Source organism: Agrilus planipennis, unplaced genomic scaffold (assembly GCF_000699045.2).
Source record: "Agrilus planipennis isolate EAB-ADULT unplaced genomic scaffold, Apla_2.0 scaffold289, whole genome shotgun sequence".
Lineage (NCBI taxonomy): Eukaryota > Metazoa > Arthropoda > Insecta > Coleoptera > Buprestidae > Agrilus > Agrilus planipennis.
Window position 1 is genome coordinate 54,600 of NW_020439316.1, and position 18,779 is coordinate 73,378.

Below are 18,779 nucleotides of genomic sequence, written 5' to 3' on the forward strand. Positions count from 1 at the left end.
GAAGAAACAGTTGTTCACATTATCGATTGTTTACATTAGGGGATATGTAATAAACAACTACAATTAACAAAATATACATACAAACAAATACTATTAATAAATGATAACAAATGCATAAGTCGATAATGAAGGATCGTTTTGTGTCAAAGAAACTGGAAATTTTCGTTTATTAGCATTTTTTATTTTTTGAGTAATGGACTTTAATTTTTTTTGATCGATCAGGTCAATTATGTTAGTTACAAATATAAAGCATTTATAGCAATGACGCGACGACAGCGGATAAATATCCATTTTGTAAAGTCAATGGGCATTAGTTCCTATAATCAAGAAGTTTAGTTTTTTCTTCTTTGGTTACTCTGACCTAGTAATTAATGTTCTGTTCATATTATGCGAGGTTTCCGTTTTGCAATGTTTACGCGATGAAGTGTTTACCGTATCTATATTATCTGAAATAGCACAAAGATTGAAATATATCTAGATTATTTTATAATTAGGAAATCGATTTTTATTTTCACTGATCCACTATCTCACTGTTTTAACTATTCTGTAGCTTTGTCAATAGAAAAACGAACGATTTAAGAAAATTTCTGAATTTAAAGCCACATTTAAATTTAAACTTATTACCTATCGATTGTTACAAATAAAAGGAATTAAAATGTTAAATAACAAAGTATTATGCATTAAAAACCATTTTATTTACTTACACTTTACTAGCAATAAATTAATGTTTATAAGAACAACTACTATCATTGTAATAACAACCATGTGGATGGTTTTCATGAAACCAACAATACTTAGATTTGTGTTTACCATTATTTATATCAAAAAAGGGTGGAACACGAAACTGTACGAAACCGTTTTCAATTAGAAACAAATATTTATTGTTTTTAATTAGTGTTTGTAACCCTCCACATTGTTTTTTAAGTTCCTTCAAATATTCAGGACTAATTCGCTTAGCTAAATTTGGAAAGGATTCTTTTTTTCCCCTGTTCCATTTACTACCATCAGATTTTATTAAAAAATCCTCTTCTTTCAGCAATTCTATTGATATCTGTTTTAAAATTGACTGAACAATATCTTTATCAATCTTCGTACAATTACGAACTTTCTCAGTTTCAGGTCTAGTTTCGTAATTTTCTATCCATCGTTCACTAGTTTCGTTAACATTCTTACAGTCGATTTTCTCCTTAATAACCTTTGATATATTATTATCAATTTCAGGAAACATTTCGGGTTTGTAACAACGTTTATATGACACCAAACAAGTCCTTTTAGTTGAAGGTATTCGTAATCTGTCTTTTGCTACGATTAAACCACAAATTTTGGAAACACCCTCAATATAATCGAGGTAATCAGCGTATTGACTTTTTGAAGTGTTTTTTCGTTGAAACTTTTTACCATCGAATTCGTAACTGCAACAAGGAAGTAAAAAGAATTTTGCATTGTATGAACTTCTCGCAGTAATAACGGGTATCCAAGGAGTAAGTTCGTCAGAATGATTTCCAATGATCCAATCTGTTTGAGGAAATAAGGAATCCGCCGACGGAGTTAATGCTTGCACCTGAAATAATTAAATATAAAATAAGGAACGGAAAAGTGCAGAGTTGCGAATTACTTCTGTGCTCACAAACGATTAATGTAGAAATTCAAAAAAGGTTGTTGACGAAATATATTAATAAATGATTAAAGTTTATTTATGAATTAACAAAAAAATATTACAACCTTCAATTTTGTTGTATCAGGATAAAAACTCCAAATTTTTCTACTTCGGACATCTACTCCGTAGCCCTCAAATCCTTCTTCATTTAGTATATGGACCAACAGTCCATTTCCACAACCTAAATCTACAAAACTAGGCTTATGATCAGGATCATATTTGGTCCACAAAGCAATCAGATATGATGCAATAGCAATATCTTCATACACATATTTGTAAGGGTCTGTTTTTTCAGGCCACATCTACAATAAACAGAAAAAGTAGCATGCGAAATTTTTTTTATTAAGTCTTGAATTTTTTCAGAATTTATTTATTAAAAGGTAATACAGTAGACACTCAATGATTATTCGTTTCTATAACCGAAGGTATGATTTATTCAGGGTATGTAGTTGCCTAGCATAACATACATGTATAAACCATTCATATTATGCAAGGTTGCCGCTATGCGATGTCCAAGCTATAGGCTGTCTACTATAATTGTTCCACCAAGAACTCGCGTTTTCACCCTTAAATAATTACTAAAAGACCCAATAAGATAAGTAACCGTAAAAATAACGAATCGTTATATTGTAGAGTAGCGGAAGTTCCGCAACCAAACCTTCATAGTTTCTACTGTTTTAAAATTATGTATATACAAATGAAATTTTACACCCAAGTACTTACTTCAAAGTGAGTTCTCATTTAATATATTAGAAAAATGTAGGCTACCACTACAGTAACCTGTTAATTCATGTCTAACACAGTCGTTTTAATCTCTTTTACATTTGTAGATCTTTAAAATTAAATAAAATAGTAAGTAAAAAATGATTATCCTTACCTGCACAATCTGTTTCCCATACTTTTCTTTTAATGAGTGGTATAGATTGCTATACAAGTCAATATTAACCAAAGACAGTGAATTTTTTACATCTAATTTGAATGCAGATTCCTTGGCCCATTTCATTAGTTTAGGAAATAGTACACCAACTAACCAATCAGCACTGACTGTCTCTGCGTATTCTATACAATCTACACATACATTAATGATTCCAGGAGGTAAAAATTCTATATCATAAGGAAATACTGGAGCAGCTATTTTTTCATTCCTTTCAGCAACAGAAAAAAAAGTAACAACATTTAAGTTTTCATTTTTGTCAAAAACAACCACTTCTACATTTTGCTTATAGTTGTTTTGTCTTGGTAGCAAAATTCGTACAGATATAAATGTACCATTTTGACAATTCAGAAACTCATCCACAGAAGATTCCTTTAATTCACATTTCTTATCATACGGTTCAAGTATTGACTTAATGAAATCAGGTTTAACATATTCTTTACTTAATTTTTCCATTTTTCTTATTTCATAGATAAGAGCTGAGAACGTAAAAAGTTCAGTTATTCTTTTAACACATTTACTTTTGAATTGCACTTTCATAAAAAAAATCTGCGATGCACCTATTATTCTTCGATTAGCTATGTGGGGCCGTTCATGATAAAGTAGTAAGGCTGACCAAAATTGATCAACAGAAACGAATTCATCGTTTGTTACTAATGGTAATCGCAACATTATTACTCCTTTTTTGAATACTAAAAGTAGCAATAAGATAATAAGGCAGATAATTCCTAAATAAGAATGTTTGCACCTTTTTTAAAATCCAGTCAGCATCATCATATGACTTTGATATTATCTGATTTATCCTCTCTGCATCTGTTTCAGTAAGATGCTGTTTATAGCTCTAGAAATTTAAATAAAATATATTAACAAAACGAAGCAATTAATATATAATATATATTACTTGACGTATACTATATTTATAAAAATTCTGAGCGTCCCTTGGAAGTTTTTCACATTGTCTTAATAGGTACTTGTATAATGTTCTGGGACTATTACTTCGAGTATGTGAGAAAGAACGAACAATACGTACCGATAAATGTTTGAATTTTATGAACATAATTTACCTATGCACCCTAAAATTCTACTTTCGAATTGTTTAAAAAAGTGATTACTGTACGTGATTACATGCTAATTATAATCATTGGAACTACTTCTTCGCTAAACTTTATCTAGTCAAAGTATATGAGCTTCTCGCTCACATTTGAACTACAGATATTTAAAATAGTTAATAAATAATCAATATTTTATTTGTAAAAGGAAAATGAAGCAATAATATTTCAAATCAAAACGATTTATTAAAGACCGATTATCAAATTGTGACGTTTAGCATTTTTCAAAAATTTGAGATTTATTAAAACCAAAATTTAGGCAGAAAAATATAACCTTAAACTATCTATACCTCAAAAACGTTTTTATTTTACTCAATTTGAAGTACACAAATGAAGACTAAAGAAAAATTTAATTAAATATGATTTCCAAGCGGTTTTTACCTGTGAGAAGTATTTTCTCAGTGAGCAACTTCTATAATAGGTAAGCTATTAAATTGGCGTTCCACATTGTTTTTGTTAATAAAAAAATTCAGGTACAAGCGCCCGCAATTAGTTTCTTATTCTACATCTAATTCAAATGAACCAGTGTACAAGGAAGGAGATTTAGGCACTTCTAAAGTATTGACTGGTGAAGTTCTATCAAAAGATCACTTCATTTTTAATGCAATTGGAGCAACAGAAGAACTTTTAAGCTATTTAGGGTAAGTACAATTTAATTTTTAACAACTTGCACAGAAATATCACATCATTCTATTGATAGACTTGCTCGAGAACATGCTTTGGAAAATAATCATGAATATTGTGATAAAATAAAACGGATTCAGACTGTTATTATTGACATAAGTACTGCTATATCCAATTTTTATGGGGATAAAAATAAGCAGAATTTGTCACCAAATCATAAGAAAGAACTAGAGGACTGGATTATTAATTACTCTAAACAATTGCCGCCTCCAGAACAGTACATTATACCTGTAAGTTATCTATTTATTGTTAGTTTTCCATTATATGCCTATTTTTATAAAACAATTGGATAAAAGTACATTAATGCTAAAAATTGTAATAAAACTATAAAGGTGTCAAAGAATGGTAACCTAATTTCTCTGGCAAATGGTTGAATAATATTTAGGTTCAATAAATTTTAAAATTTTGATAAATACATATAGCATAGTTAAAATAACAGTTAATGATTGAATTAAACTACTTTCTGTTTTATGCAATAGAATTGTTTTTTCTCTCGTTAAGGGCCACTGACCACCCTTTGATTCTTATTCTCACAAAAATTCCAGTTTCTGATTTTATTTCTATATGTTCTTTTTTATCTAAATGTTAAAGAGTTCAATTTTTAGGGCAGTGGAGTTGCTAGTGCATCTCTGCATGTGGCTAGGGCAATATGTCGTAGAACAGAACGTGTTATAACACCACTAGTGAGAGATGGCGGTTTAGATAAAGAAGCACTTATTTATTTGAATAGATTGGCTGATTTTCTGTTCACCATTTCAAGAATAGCTGCAAAATTAGATAAACGCAATGAAAGTATCTATATTCCCCCAAAACCTGATGAAAAAATCCAAGCCCAGTAAATTTCCTGTTGTCCTACATTTATTCCCTTTATTTTACCTTTTTTCTGTTGCAGAGCGTCATATTTTAGAAAAAAATGAATAATTGCAAGGAAGAAGCAATAAGCCAAACCATGGTATATGACTTTAAGTTTGTTTATTTATCATTCATATTAGTGGAGGCACAATATCAAATCATTATTTTATGTAATATAATGTATAGGTTTTGTGATAACAATTGGANTATATTTGGTCGCATAGATTAAAGAAATATATACTGTCATCAGAATGTCATCTAATATCATAAAAAGAATATTTTGTTATAGGTTATGGCATATGAGAATAGGTTAATCATAGACATAGAAACATATCTATGGGTTATGTACATCTCATCCAATGTTGCCATTGCTGCCATATCGTATATTGTATCGTTATTAAATTTCAATGCTTAAAATTAAATACGACTTCACTGCATATTGATTGATGGTTATACCTATATGTTGTAAGTTTTGTGTAAATGTTTCACAATTTTGAATGTACCTTATTAATCTTATAGATAGTTTGGAATTAAGTGTAGTCAATCTTTCGAAAATCAGGAATGAATTTTTTTGTCTATAAATTTTTACACGTCACAATTAATCGTTTATTACTTATAGTTAATTTTAAATTTAATATGAAAAATATCCAATAAAACAACAACAAATTTTACTGAAGTTAATAGCAAACTTCCATCTATGATAAAGCCCAACGCCATAGATCGGTTATAGTAGTTTGCCCAAAGCCTTTCTGTCATACAAACTTTTTCTCATTGCTTTCTGTTTTAACAGTTTCTTTAGCTATCTTTCTCTCTTTAATTTCGCGTCGTAATAATAGCAGTCATAACGGTTTTATAGACCTCTAGAGTAGTTTTCTGTATTGTTTCAATAGAATTTGAATTTCAATAGGAGCTTTCACCGGTAGAATTCACCTCAACCCTTGTTGATAAATTTCTAAAGGGCTATTGGTCTACTTACGTGTAGCACATTTCGTGAAAAACAGTGAGTGATATACGGTTGATATCTAAAAATTTTATTGAACGTTGCGATGGTCCGCTATTAGTCGCTGGTTTTGACATTGTGCTTAAAATTGTCAAAACATGTAAAAAAATTAATTTGGTTTTAAGTGAAGGTGAAATTGATCGGTTATCGTTTGTCAGCATTCGTGGTTGAAACTTGTTAGTGATGCCTTTAGTGACTGTGCAAAGAAGCCCTAGTAGTAACAATTCACCTCAAGGTTTGGTAAGTGTTGGCTTTTATTTCTACTAAATTATAAGGATGCCCTTGTTTGTTTAATGATTTGTACGGATATTTATCTATAAGGTGCTGTTGGAAATTAGCGATTATTTATACTATATTCAATATTATAGATGTGTATGTGGTAGTTAAGTACTATTTGTATTAACTGCAAAAATACGATACTTTCGAAATAATTTGTTGACATTTTGGTTGTTTCATAATTCTAAAGTGGTTTAATGCTTTATTGGCGCTGCAATTTACATGGTTTGCTTTGTTTCTTCCTCAACCATATATTTTAACGGGATTGTTGTTTTCGCTTCGACCAGAAGAGGCGCTGGTGCGGTCTCCCGGTAATATTAACAGAGAGAGTGGTACTTTGGCTTCGGCTGTTTTCTCAACTCAACTGAGTGTTAGTTACACAAATTGTGTTGTTAGTTTGTCTTCGTTGTCGGTTGATGATGTGTCGTGTTTTTGATTTACCGTGAGTACGATTATCTAGTTGTCTTGGTCATGGTGTAAAACAGAGTTAAATGTTTGATTAGTATCTTCTTCCAAAGGTTTTGTATTAGCCTTTTTCGGAAAGATGGACTATAATTACTAGTGTTTTAAAATGTTGTATGTTTTGCCACCACCGAGGGCACCAAACTCTCCTTCGTCTTGGGAAAGTATCTTGTGCTCTTCAGGAGGTAGTAGCAGTTCTGCAAATAATGCAGAAAGGCCATCAAATTGGAAACATAACAGGAAACACCCCTCGAGGGTGAAACTACGTACCTTGGAAATTAACATGATAGCAAGAGTAAGTCATTTGTAAAGACCCTTAGAAATTTTAGCAATTTATTGTCGCAAATAGTGTAAATCATGCAAATACATACATTAGTTTTATAAGCACTAATATTTCATTTTAAATGTATATAAAAAAGTAGGAAATTAAGGTTCAGGGAATAGGTATCCTGATAATGTCTGCTTATATCTATTATTACGACTAAGTATAAAAATAAAGAAATAAACAGTAAGTAGGAACATATATGTAGATTGCATCTTTGAGATCCAAAATTATCGATTGTAGAATAATTAAAAATTCAAATGGAGTTGGTTTTCTGCATCGATTTTGTACGTAAATATTTCTCCAGACATGCTTCCCTTTGAATTTACTTCTTTGTTTTGAAGGAATTCAAATGCAATTACAATTGGAAACTAAGCATTTAAAATTTGTGTTCAGGGGATTAAAATGGTTGAATTATGATTTGCTTTACTACAATATTGAAACAAACAATGCAAACATTGCATATTAATAAAGCTTATTTGTGAAATGTAACTTTTTTTAGTAACTCCTATTTAACGATAAGAATTTACCTGCACCTTAATGGGAAGTACGTATGCATTTTATGCTTTAAAAGAACGTACCTTTCAAATAGGTATCATTGTATAATATCTTATCATTCGTTATATCTTTCATATTATAAACATAAATATTGCATTATCTAAAGCGAATAATAAAGTATTGATTAAACTTTAGTTACTTCTTTATATGATAGTACTTCCAGTAATGCATTTCCTTTTGTTTCTGTTTTAAACATGTCATCAATTTCCCTAAAATTGCCTGGGTCTGTTAAAAATACTATCGTTAATGTTTCACCATCTCGATCTTCCTGTTCAATTTGCACATTTGGAATTTTTGATAGTCTTTCTTTTAATCTTTTTGCATCTTTTCCATGCAGTGTAACTCTCAACCTCATTTGAGCTCTTTCTATAGGTAATTTTTCTTGCAACACTTTAATAACTTGCAGAGCTTGTTGTTTGACACTTTGATTGGGTTTAATTGAAAAGTGGACTTCTCTCATTGCTTTTTCTATCATTGATACAGGGTATGGTCGCTTTAATTCTGGGTTTACACATTTGTCAGCAACCATGGTTGCAATTTCTTTAAACTGATTCTCTAATTGACTGTGTCTTTCTTTATCTGATACTTGAAGTTCACCTTTAGTTAAAATTGTTTTGCATATTTCAGTTTGGTTGTCTGTTGCAAAAGCTTTTACTAAATCTTCTTTTTTAGCCACTTCTCCTTTTGACACGTTTGTAAAGACGGTGTGTGTTTGCAAAACTTCATCAATATCTTTTTCGCTGAAATAACAGATTTTATAACATGCAATTTATACGTAAATTCTTACTATATTTACACCCCATTTCTCCACGATATTACTTTGTTTCGGTAACAAGCAATTTCAAATCTCTTTCCTGCTTTTTTTATCCTAACCACTGCCACATTTGTCAGACGTATTTGATTTGTTGGAGNAGTCGGACATTACAAGTCTTAAAAGTAAAAGTACAGTACAGGTGAAGATGCACCTGTATTTATAATTTAAATTGGCTGATACTGCAATCTGTGCGAAACACGCCATACCTCGCGTGGCGTGACATCTTGCGATGCGTGGCGTGATTCTGTTATGGGAACACGTGTTATCTTGGATAACTTCAGAGTTCAATTAGAGCTTTTGCATGGGTGTAAATCTGTAAAAGAGGGTGCTACACAATAAAAAGACACAAAATTACACTAAATGATTGTAAAAGGGTTGCGATTTCCTGGCATTGAATTCGGTTTATTCGATATGTATTTTAGATTTTGCAAATATTTACCTATAATACGTATGCATAACCTTTGTTAAACTACAGCGCAGACGGCAAGTCTGCTTTATCCAATAAAGAAAGACGCCGTCTTGCATCGTTGACGATTTAGTTTCCGTGATTCACTGTAATTGTTTTTGTTCTAAAATTACACGGGAGAACATGTGTTGATACACATGTATCCGTTATTCCGTGCGTGTACTTGTTTTGCGTTTAGATCTACATATGTATATGAATATATGTGTACATTTTTCACTGCGAATATATTTGTTACAAAAGGTCTTTGGCTGTCAAAAGAATCCGAAAACAATACAGCCAAACTTCCCTCTTGAAACTGCTAAATGCGATCAGTTTTGCTTGAGTTAGAGAAAATTGGAGTTTTGGAAGAAAGTTTCTCCATCCTCATTATACTTACATATTACTGTTGTTACGCTCACCGCAAGAAAACCCTATTAATCCCAGATCACCATGTTAGACAATGTAAATTCTGCGTTCGTGTTCGTCTTTTCCTACCGTAAACTTATGATCCTTGTTGGTTTCTATTATGTAATATTGAGTTTCGCAATGAAAATTTATGGTGGTCCCGGTTAAAAACGCGAACCATTGATTATCGCTCGATAAAATTAATGACAATTCGAATTAAAGAAGAATGGAGAAATTCGGGTTAAAGTGTTGGGAGTAGAGATGCACGGGACAGTGATTAGCTGTGCCGGTACACCCGGCAAAACCACTACCATTAATAGTTCCATGACTTCGTTTTGGCGGACTTTCTATTAAATACTTCCATCAAAATAACAAATAATTTACTATAATACCTAATCAATAAATAATACAAATTAGGACAAATGTTCTTATCCTAATACAACTTCAATTACCAAGTCATTGTGTTCACTTCTACTTTATAAAAAAGAGAATGAGACATTTTTGACATTTTTTTTTTTTGAAATTTCGGAAACCCTGTACGTTAACATTATAAAATTTCATTACTGTCTGATAGCCATTAGCTAAGCCCTCGGACAAATGCTTGCGTGCTTATAGTTGTCCAGTGCGAGAGAACCTTTAAAATCGATTATTTATTATGTGTTATACGTACGTAGACCGTAGAGTATGGTCAGCTAATAATAGAGCCCTTGTGTGATGACAGGCGTAAGCTAATACCCTATGTCCTATAAGCCTCTTATACTTGTTAGTATTGATTAATTTACTAGTTTCGTAGTAGGGTTAATAATGCGGGTGTTTTTTATAATTTGTTTGCTATGCCTCCGCATGTTGTATTATATATGAAATGCCACTGGCATATAGTGTATCCGAAAATATATTACTTTAAAAACTAACTTGAAATTAATGATTTACGGGACTTATGATTTACAATGGTACATAAAAACTGCCCAAGTGTTAAACTTGGACGTACATAAGTATGTAAATAGTTCGTTACTAGAATCTAGTTTCGAAGATTTTTCTCGCTTTTGGGAGTATGTTTTAAGTTTCAAATCAAAATTACACTATTACAATTGTTGTATGTTTATCAAAAAAAATATGCTAAATAGTGGTGCTTTTAACTTAAGCACTGCTGGCTTTTTCTCGTATGTTTGATTAAGCTATATCTTAAAAATGATTGACTAAAACTGTGAACTGCTTTAATTAATTTATTATTTACACTTTAACAATTACAATTATTAACACTCTAGCTACTGAAACTAATGGCTATCTTTATACAAGTGCTTTATGAGACCTCTCTACAGGAACTGTCCTAAAAACTTATTTTTTTACGCTTGTCATCCTTGTTTGATTTTAAACTACTCCCAGATGTTGCCTTTTTCTTGGAAGTTGACAATATCGACACCCTGCCGACACGAGTTCTTCCGACCCCTCAATAAAGCAAAAAGCTGTTGTTTAACGACAATTAAAAAATAATTATTTTTTCTGATGTACCTGCAAATTTACGGTTTTTACTTCTGCTATAAGACATTGTTTCTTACCAAATTTCATGATTATAGGTCAACGGGAAGCATCCTGTAGGTTTCGATTCCTTTGGTAGTGTTAAAATATGCTGCATAAACGATTCTATCTTTTGATTGTGATTTATTTAGAAATTTAATTTTCTTTTACAACTCCAAGGGATTGCACACCTGTGTATTTAATATCAATTTTAACTTGATACCTCTACGCGTTTCTGAGATAAAAAGGCCTTGACAGACACGTAGTGATCATATGAAGGTTACTTTTTTCTGTTTGACACACAGAGCCCTAAAAAAGATGATGAAATATTTTATATGAAGTCCTAAACTTCATTTTTATAAAATAGTTGTGTTATACATTTTCGGTTTATAGGAAAATTGCAGATTAGGTACCTGATTTTTTCCGTTGGGAAGCATTCCGACACACCCCTCCTGTAGGCCTTTTGTTATATTGTGTCAGGGTACAAGCGTGAGAAAGTGTTTTAATGCATGTTTATATATAGTAAGATGTACGCAATTGCAAAAATTTGCCACTGACCGAATTTTATGTATACAGAACGCTTTGTGAATTTTCGTGTTTACGCACATTTATACATATACATAGTTACTTATCACAAAGAAAAAGGACGTTAATGAAAAAATAAAATAAATGTGCAATTATTAACATTTCTTTTTGTGCGTATTTGTATTACTTTTAACGCGAAGGTCATCATGAGTTTTCGATGATCACAACGCGGTTTAAAGGAGTTGCGATTTAAATCGCGTTTAAAATTAATAAAAATAACCCTACAGGATAGTCTCCTAAGGATATAGACCCTCTCAGTGTTTGGATTTCACGAATTTTAAATTGGAATAAAATGATTCGCATAAATACGCTGTTCCAGGACTCAAATTTTAATTGTAGAGCTTAATCTTCTTGCATTTCTATTAATTGTAATTCTCCAGATGCTTTTTGTGTAATAATTATATTGGAAATGGAAAAGGAAAAGTCACCTTGAATTGTGTTAATTTCAAATGGATTCAGAAAAAAATCAAGGGGCGATTTAAGTCTTGTCTTCAAGTCTTGAAATCTATTTTAGAATTCCGTCAATATTGCTTCTAGCTTTTTTATATACTTATTGAGTTTTTCTTATTTAATAATGGAACAAATTTTTTTTAATTCGCGGAAAATGACAAAATAAACGATAATAATTTTTTAAAATAAAATAACACAAAAATGAAAAGGGAACTTGGGTTCATTTATCGTGAGCCACTAATAATCCTTCAAAGAGCCGCGGGTTGCCCCCCCCCCGGCATACATAATAGATACTTCTGCACACAAAATGAGGTGGGCGGTTTTATAATCCGTTCAAAATACTAATATATCCCAAAGTGCTTTACAACAGCGTATTATACGTGTTATTTTTTATCTGATTAAGAGTATCAATTAGAAATTACGAAAATATAATTGTTTTTTTTCTCAGCAATAGACTTTCGGTACTCCCGTTATTAGAGTATTTGCGGAGGTGTGAGAATTATGCTAATAATCCCGGTTGCGAGTTCGTTCCGTTAATATTCGTAAATACGTCACAGTAAAAGAATAAATGATTAACTGACGTAAGTGATACGCGACACGTTCAGTTTAACTGGCGATCGTGGTCGCCGCTGAATATGCATATGCATATGCTTTTTTAAATTTTTATTTATTGCACTTTTTAGAATAGGTTATATAAATGTAGTTAATTGTATGATTAATTGATTTTGAAATTTATTAGAGTGCGTGGGTTTGTGATACATTTAAAGTAGATGCTTGAATTAATTAAGTAATCGAATGAATAATGAAATTAAAGAACGAATGAAAAGTTCATTAACATTTAAAGCACTATATTATCAAGTATATAGTTCTTCGTATTAAATTTTATTTAGATTGATACATGAAAGGGAAACTATATTTCTTACATATATTGAATAAAATAGGAATTCATTACAGATATACTCTGCATGTCTAGAATTTAGATAGAGACGTAAGACATCGAAACATTGTGTAGTCTCAATTAATGTAAAAAGTGTTTTTGGTAAATTATTAGAGATACGGCTGCAACGTAGGGAAGTAAATATTAGGAAGGGAGTCAGACAGGGATGCACACTGTCACCGCTACTTTTTAATCTATACATCGAAGAAGCGAACAACATCATTAAAGACAGTACAACTGTAGGGATAGATATACAGGGGCAAAAAATTAGTATGCTTAGATTTGTAGATGATATAGCAGTATTAGCATCTACCAAGGAGGAGTTAGAGATAGCTTTAAATAAAATGGAAGCGGTATTTACAAAACAGTACTGTATGAAAATAAATAAAAGTAAAACAAAAATGGTAGCATCTAAGGCAAGCAAAAGTAGGGAAAGAGCGAATATACCGAAAGGAAACGAAAAATTAGAAGAAGTGACCGATTTTAGGTATCTAGGAAGTCAGATAAGACAGGACGGAAGGAGTAGTAGAATATAAAACAAAGTTGCCTTCAATAAATAGACGTCACTTCTGTGCTAGCGAACGGTTAATTGAGAAATTCGAAAATGGTTGTTAAAGGTGTATTTCCTAAAACAAGATTTCATATTCCTAACTATTTGCGAAATGTAGTCTAATCTATGATTTACCTTGAATGTACTCTTATTTTTATTGATAGATAGTTAATTTTATAATTAGTTGAAAATATTTATACATTTGGTTGGAAACTCATTTTCATCCCTTCCTATTCTGTGCCTATCTTCACTTCTCTCTCTTAAAGAATACGTCATATTTCTAACTACTTGCGAATCGTAGTTTAATCTAGGATTTAACATGAACGCACTCTCATTTTTATTAGTAGGTAGTTTAGTTGTTGAGATTACTTGAAAATATTTATGGATTTGATCGGAAGATTGACTGTACACCCAATCACTCCTTCCTATTCTGAGCCAATCTGCTCATTTTTGTAAAAATACATCTCATAAGTATTCCTAACTATTTGCGAGTCGAAATCTAATCTAGGATTTATCTTAAATGCATTCTTATTTATATTGTTTAATTAATTTGACTTTGTTGAAAATATTTACGCATTTGGTCGTCTATCTGACGATTATACATACCTGAATAAAGAAAGGAAGTAAAATTGTATAGCCTGTAGACGACTTGACGCATTGCAATAAAGCTTTGAATTACGGTATTATGTAAACGTTCACCTTTGGAGAGGTCGTCCTGTTTAGAACATCTGCCACAAGCATTCTAGTCCTTTGTTGCCATATTTTTAATCCTCATGTTGAAAGTAAACACTACCTCCAGATGACAAATGCTTACCTGCTCCCAGACTTTTTGTCACCACTTGGTACCTGGTCGTATACATGCAGGGTTTTAACCAGGCGTGGAATCATTAAACTAAAAAAATTTAATCCTTAAATCAGTATAAATTTTTAGATGCGTGGATCGTCCATCGTATTAGATCTCATCAGCACACCATCGCGATTGACGGTAATATATCACATAATATATGTCCTAAATACGTGTTACAGATTATCGAAAATACAGTAATTTGATAAATTTGTTTTTAAGTCCTGACCAGGATCACCAGAAGAAAACTAAAGATTCTAGTTTTCTAGGTTAGATATACACTTTGAATGGAATGACAGTAAATACTTTTCCTTTATCGAGATGAGGGGATTTTTTTTTCTTCTGTTTCATTTATTTAGTAGAAATACAGGATAATTGTTTATTAATGTAAACTTAAACCGTAAAACCGTGCGTAAAGCCAAAGGTGCGGGGTTCGGTTTCCGGGGGGGGGTTACAACAGCAACAAAAATATTTTCCTCATTAATTTGAGGAAATTTGTAGTAGGTCAAAATCGAAATGTGATTTCAAGTTGATGTTGCATGTTTGTTAATGTATTTCTTTAGTTGGTTTTCTTTTAATCGGTTGGTAAAATTATAGGTAGGGAGATTATTTCTGTTTCAACCTTCCCGAGGTCGGAATTGGAATTGTTTTTGGAAAGTCCGTAATGCCATTATTTATCCACATCTCTTTGGGATTTTGCATTTTTCTAGTAATCTTGCGTTCGAGACTAGACACTTCCTTTGTAATGATTCTTTAAATAAAACCGTTAGAAGTTGTTAAAAAACGATTTGTTGCGTGTTAATGAATATATACATTTCTGTAATTGTAATGTACAAGTTGCAACTATGGCGCCTAGCAGAAATATTTCGATGCGTTTACTGTCATTCACTATGGAGTCAAATATGAAAAAGGGAGAAGCGGGAAGAATTATATTGCTGTTATGCATCGAGGTCAGTGCGTTCTCATGTGTTTGCCAGAGGGTGGTCGCATCCGGATTTGGCGTCGATGGGACGCCTTTTGTCGCTGCAATCTTTTGTTTGAACGACTTGTCGAAGATGACAGTGGTAAACATTATTTGTAAAATATTAGAACGGTCCTAGCTGGATCATATTATGTGCGAACGAACATGTCCTTTTTGAGTAATTTAGAGTTTACTTTGAATTTCAATAGTCAAGTAGTATCACAGGGAGATACTTTTGTAGCATAATTTTAGTTTATTAGATAGTAATTACACTAGTCATTCTAAATTCCTAAGTAATATAAATGCGAATGTGAATTTGTCTTTGCTTGTAGACTTTTCACGTCGTAACTACTCAATCGATGATCATGAAATTTTGTACAGTTTGTCAGGGGTACAGAAAAGGACACAGGTAGGGTTGCCACCTTTTCGGGCTTTACATAAAGTATTTCTCGACTAAATGGTTCAAAAAAAAAAGTACTCAGCATAAAAATAAAGTATTTTATTTTTTGTTTTTAAAAACATATTTTTTGTTACACCTAGCAGCCAGTAACAAATTGCTGTCGCTCTTAAATACATTAATAGCCTCTAAACATGGCAAACAATGATTTAAGTAGACTAAAAGTTCATTTTTAATTAGTTTTAATGAAGCTTTATTCCTGTCGTCCCGCCACTTTGCGTTCTTAACAGAATTCTCTTTCTGTAAATGCTGAAGTGGCCGGAACGGACGGCAAAAGTGACACTACCTTGGACAGATTTGGGAAATCAGGTTGTTCCGTAAATATTCCTTGCCATTTTTCTGTGAAATATTATTGACATAAAAATACTGTAAATTTCGAATAACCGCTTACAAAATTACGATGTTTACTTAAGGCCTTAAATAAAGTATTTTTGCGTACTTTATGTGTCTTGTAAAGTATAACGTACGCACAGTCGAAATAGAGTACAATACTTTATAATAAAGTACGGGTGGCAACCCTAGACACAGGGTACCTCTTATCCAGAAAAAAAAAGTACTGTCCCGAGGTACTGAAAAAATAACTTTTTTATGGTCGATTTTACGCCTTAACTACTTAATCGATCATCATGAAATGAAATTTTGTAGACATATTGTTAGGGGTACAGAAAAGAACGTAGGGTTTCTTTTATCCAGAAAAAGTATTGTTCCCGAGGGATAGAAAAATTAATTTTATGTGGTCCATTTAGCGTCTTAACTAATCATGGATCATTATGAAATTTTGTACACATTGTCGCGTGTACAGAAAAGGACATCGGGTACCTTTAGTTTTATGGATGGGTTGATGGTTTTGGACACTTAATTAGGACATCAGCGCGAGCGAAGCGCGACTAAAATCTAGTATGTTATATCTTTAGCTATTGGATAAACTTACTAAATACTGTCACGTGTCTCATTTCAAATTAATTGTCCAACAGACGATAATTTTTTATAAAAATTATTGACCTATTTATCGATATTCTTATAAAATGTCTTTTTCTATAGGTACTTGAGCCAATTATTTTACACAAAACATTTTTACCATGAGACGCGTGCGCACACAGGCGATTGATACCGGTCAACTTTTTCCTCTGGATATTATTACCTATTAAAGTCAAATTAGTGTGAAGTGTGGAGTGAACTTTCTATTACCTACTGAAATCTCGTGGTTGCAAAAACGTAACACGGCTACCAACTTAACTACTTATACGTATATCTTTCAGATACAACTTTTTTGTTGTAAAGCGGTACGGCGTGCACCGCCGTCACCACATCGTTCCAACTTCTCCGCTGTACTTATTGAAGTTAACGCTCTATTTAAAGGGAAAACAACGCAACACAATGCGCGGACCAAACAGAATGTGGTCAAGCGAATCGTCCGATCCCGTATTAATAATAATCCGTTCAACGAAAAACAATTGCAGAGAAATTGGCTATCGACGAGCGTTGCAGTTTATTGTTGCACGATCGTTTTTTTTTTTGTTTATGTTTGACAGCAGTAGGTATTCTAAACCGTTCACGATCATTTCAAATTGGGCTTGGCTATGAAAGTTCATTTTTTTCCTTCTTGTGCACTAACCTAAACTGTCGAGTATTATTAAGTGAAGTTAAGTGTAACAGTTTTGTATGTTTAAAAGCCTAGTATATAATACGTAGGTATGATTTTTTTCTCTTAAGCAACTACGTGCAAGAACATCGTTTATATACCGTATGCGAAAGAGTGGACCTCAAAGTATGTACATTGCGAATTGTCACTTCTTAGAACTGGTGTTTTCCCACAATTTCCAACAGTTAAGGGGCATCCATTAATTACGCGAGCTCAGAATAGGGGGGGAGGGGTCCAACGAAATCTCACCAAATCTCATTTAAACCGAGATAATCGAAAATTTCACGTCAACTTCAAAAGATGACATGTGTCCTATTATTTCGATCGAAAAAGTACACGAGTCTTCATGGATTGAGTAAAAATTAGAAAAAAAAATATTTTTGTAATCTGTTTTTACTTTGAATTTTATTTAATTTAAATAAATTAACTATAGCGTAGCGACCACGAGCGTGATTGTGTGCGATCGGGCATACGTGTGTGTGAGCGGCTTATCGATTCGCCGACTAGCCGCGGGCCGTATCTGTAAACGTGTGTGTCGAACCTGCGTTAAACCGTTCAAACAAAACGAGACTTCTCTGGACGGCTGGAGAATGTTCCCGAAAGGAGGCAAGGGAGTATAAAAAGGAAGAGACGATCGCCGGAGTAGAGAAGAAATAAATTGACCGTTGCAGAAGTGAATCTAGAAATAAATTGACAGCGCAGTGAATAGTGATTTAGTAACAGTACTGTAAATAAATAGAGTAATCTATCACCTAAGTTAGTTATAATTTAATAGTGTTTTTAAGTCCTTTAATAATAATTAGTGTAAATAAATAGCTTTGGTCGTTGTGAGTCTTAAAAGTTAATTTGTTAAACCCACGAACATTACAATAGTATACCTGAACGATTTACTATTTTCCCGAATAATAAAAATAAATGAAGTTTGAAATATAATCTCACGTAAGGGGAAGGTCGTCCTGGCAAATATCACTAAATCTCACCTAATGGATGCCCCCTAACCTTAAACACTGACGGCTATAAAAAGTACCTACAAACCTTATACTACAGTTGCGATCTTTGGCTAAAAATATTGCAAAATCTTAGTTAAATTTCGATCAATCTTTTTAACGTATCGGTGTTTNATTCAAAAGATTGCTAAGCAGTTGCTAGTCAGAATATCACTTTGTAAGGGGGCATCCATTAAATACGTGAGCTCAGAATAGGGGGGGAGGGGTCCAACGAAATCTCACTAAATCTCATTTAAACCGAGGGGGGATAATCGAAAATCTCACGTCAACTTCAAAAAATTACAGATATGAAAAAAAATATTTTGAGTATAAA

The 18,779-nt window shown here is 32.3% G+C and overlaps 3 protein-coding genes across 3 annotated transcripts; 1 reads left to right on the plus strand and 2 right to left on the minus strand.

Moving 5' to 3' along the window:
* Window positions 1–673: 673 nt before the first annotated feature.
* Window positions 674–3,708, minus strand: LOC108740382 (probable tRNA (uracil-O(2)-)-methyltransferase). The gene is made up of 5 exons (XM_018474683.2): window positions 3,622–3,708; window positions 3,340–3,432; window positions 2,535–3,283; window positions 1,723–1,959; window positions 674–1,561 (listed from the first exon to the last, which is right to left on the minus strand). Exons 3-5 carry the CDS (start codon window positions 3,261–3,263, stop codon window positions 722–724), a joined length of 1,806 nt encoding a protein of 601 aa, XP_018330185.1. The 5' UTR covers window positions 3,264–3,283; window positions 3,340–3,432; window positions 3,622–3,708; the 3' UTR covers window positions 674–721.
* A 98-nt stretch (window positions 3,709–3,806) lies between these two features.
* LOC108740384 (cob(I)yrinic acid a,c-diamide adenosyltransferase, mitochondrial) lies at window positions 3,807–5,436 on the plus strand. The gene is made up of 5 exons (XM_018474686.2): window positions 3,807–4,121; window positions 4,174–4,341; window positions 4,401–4,614; window positions 4,990–5,219; window positions 5,277–5,436. The coding sequence occupies exons 1-5, from the start codon at window positions 4,060–4,062 to the stop codon at window positions 5,299–5,301; spliced, it is 699 nt and encodes a 232-aa protein (XP_018330188.1). The 5' UTR covers window positions 3,807–4,059; the 3' UTR covers window positions 5,302–5,436.
* Window positions 5,437–7,978: 2,542 nt separating this feature from the next.
* On the minus strand, window positions 7,979–8,891 carry LOC112905675 (ribosome maturation protein SBDS). Its single transcript, XM_025978526.1, has 3 exons — window positions 8,875–8,891; window positions 8,651–8,776; window positions 7,979–8,594 (listed from the first exon to the last, which is right to left on the minus strand). The coding sequence occupies exons 1-3, from the start codon at window positions 8,889–8,891 to the stop codon at window positions 7,979–7,981; spliced, it is 759 nt and encodes a 252-aa protein (XP_025834311.1).
* Between the last annotated feature and the right edge of the window lie 9,888 nt (window positions 8,892–18,779).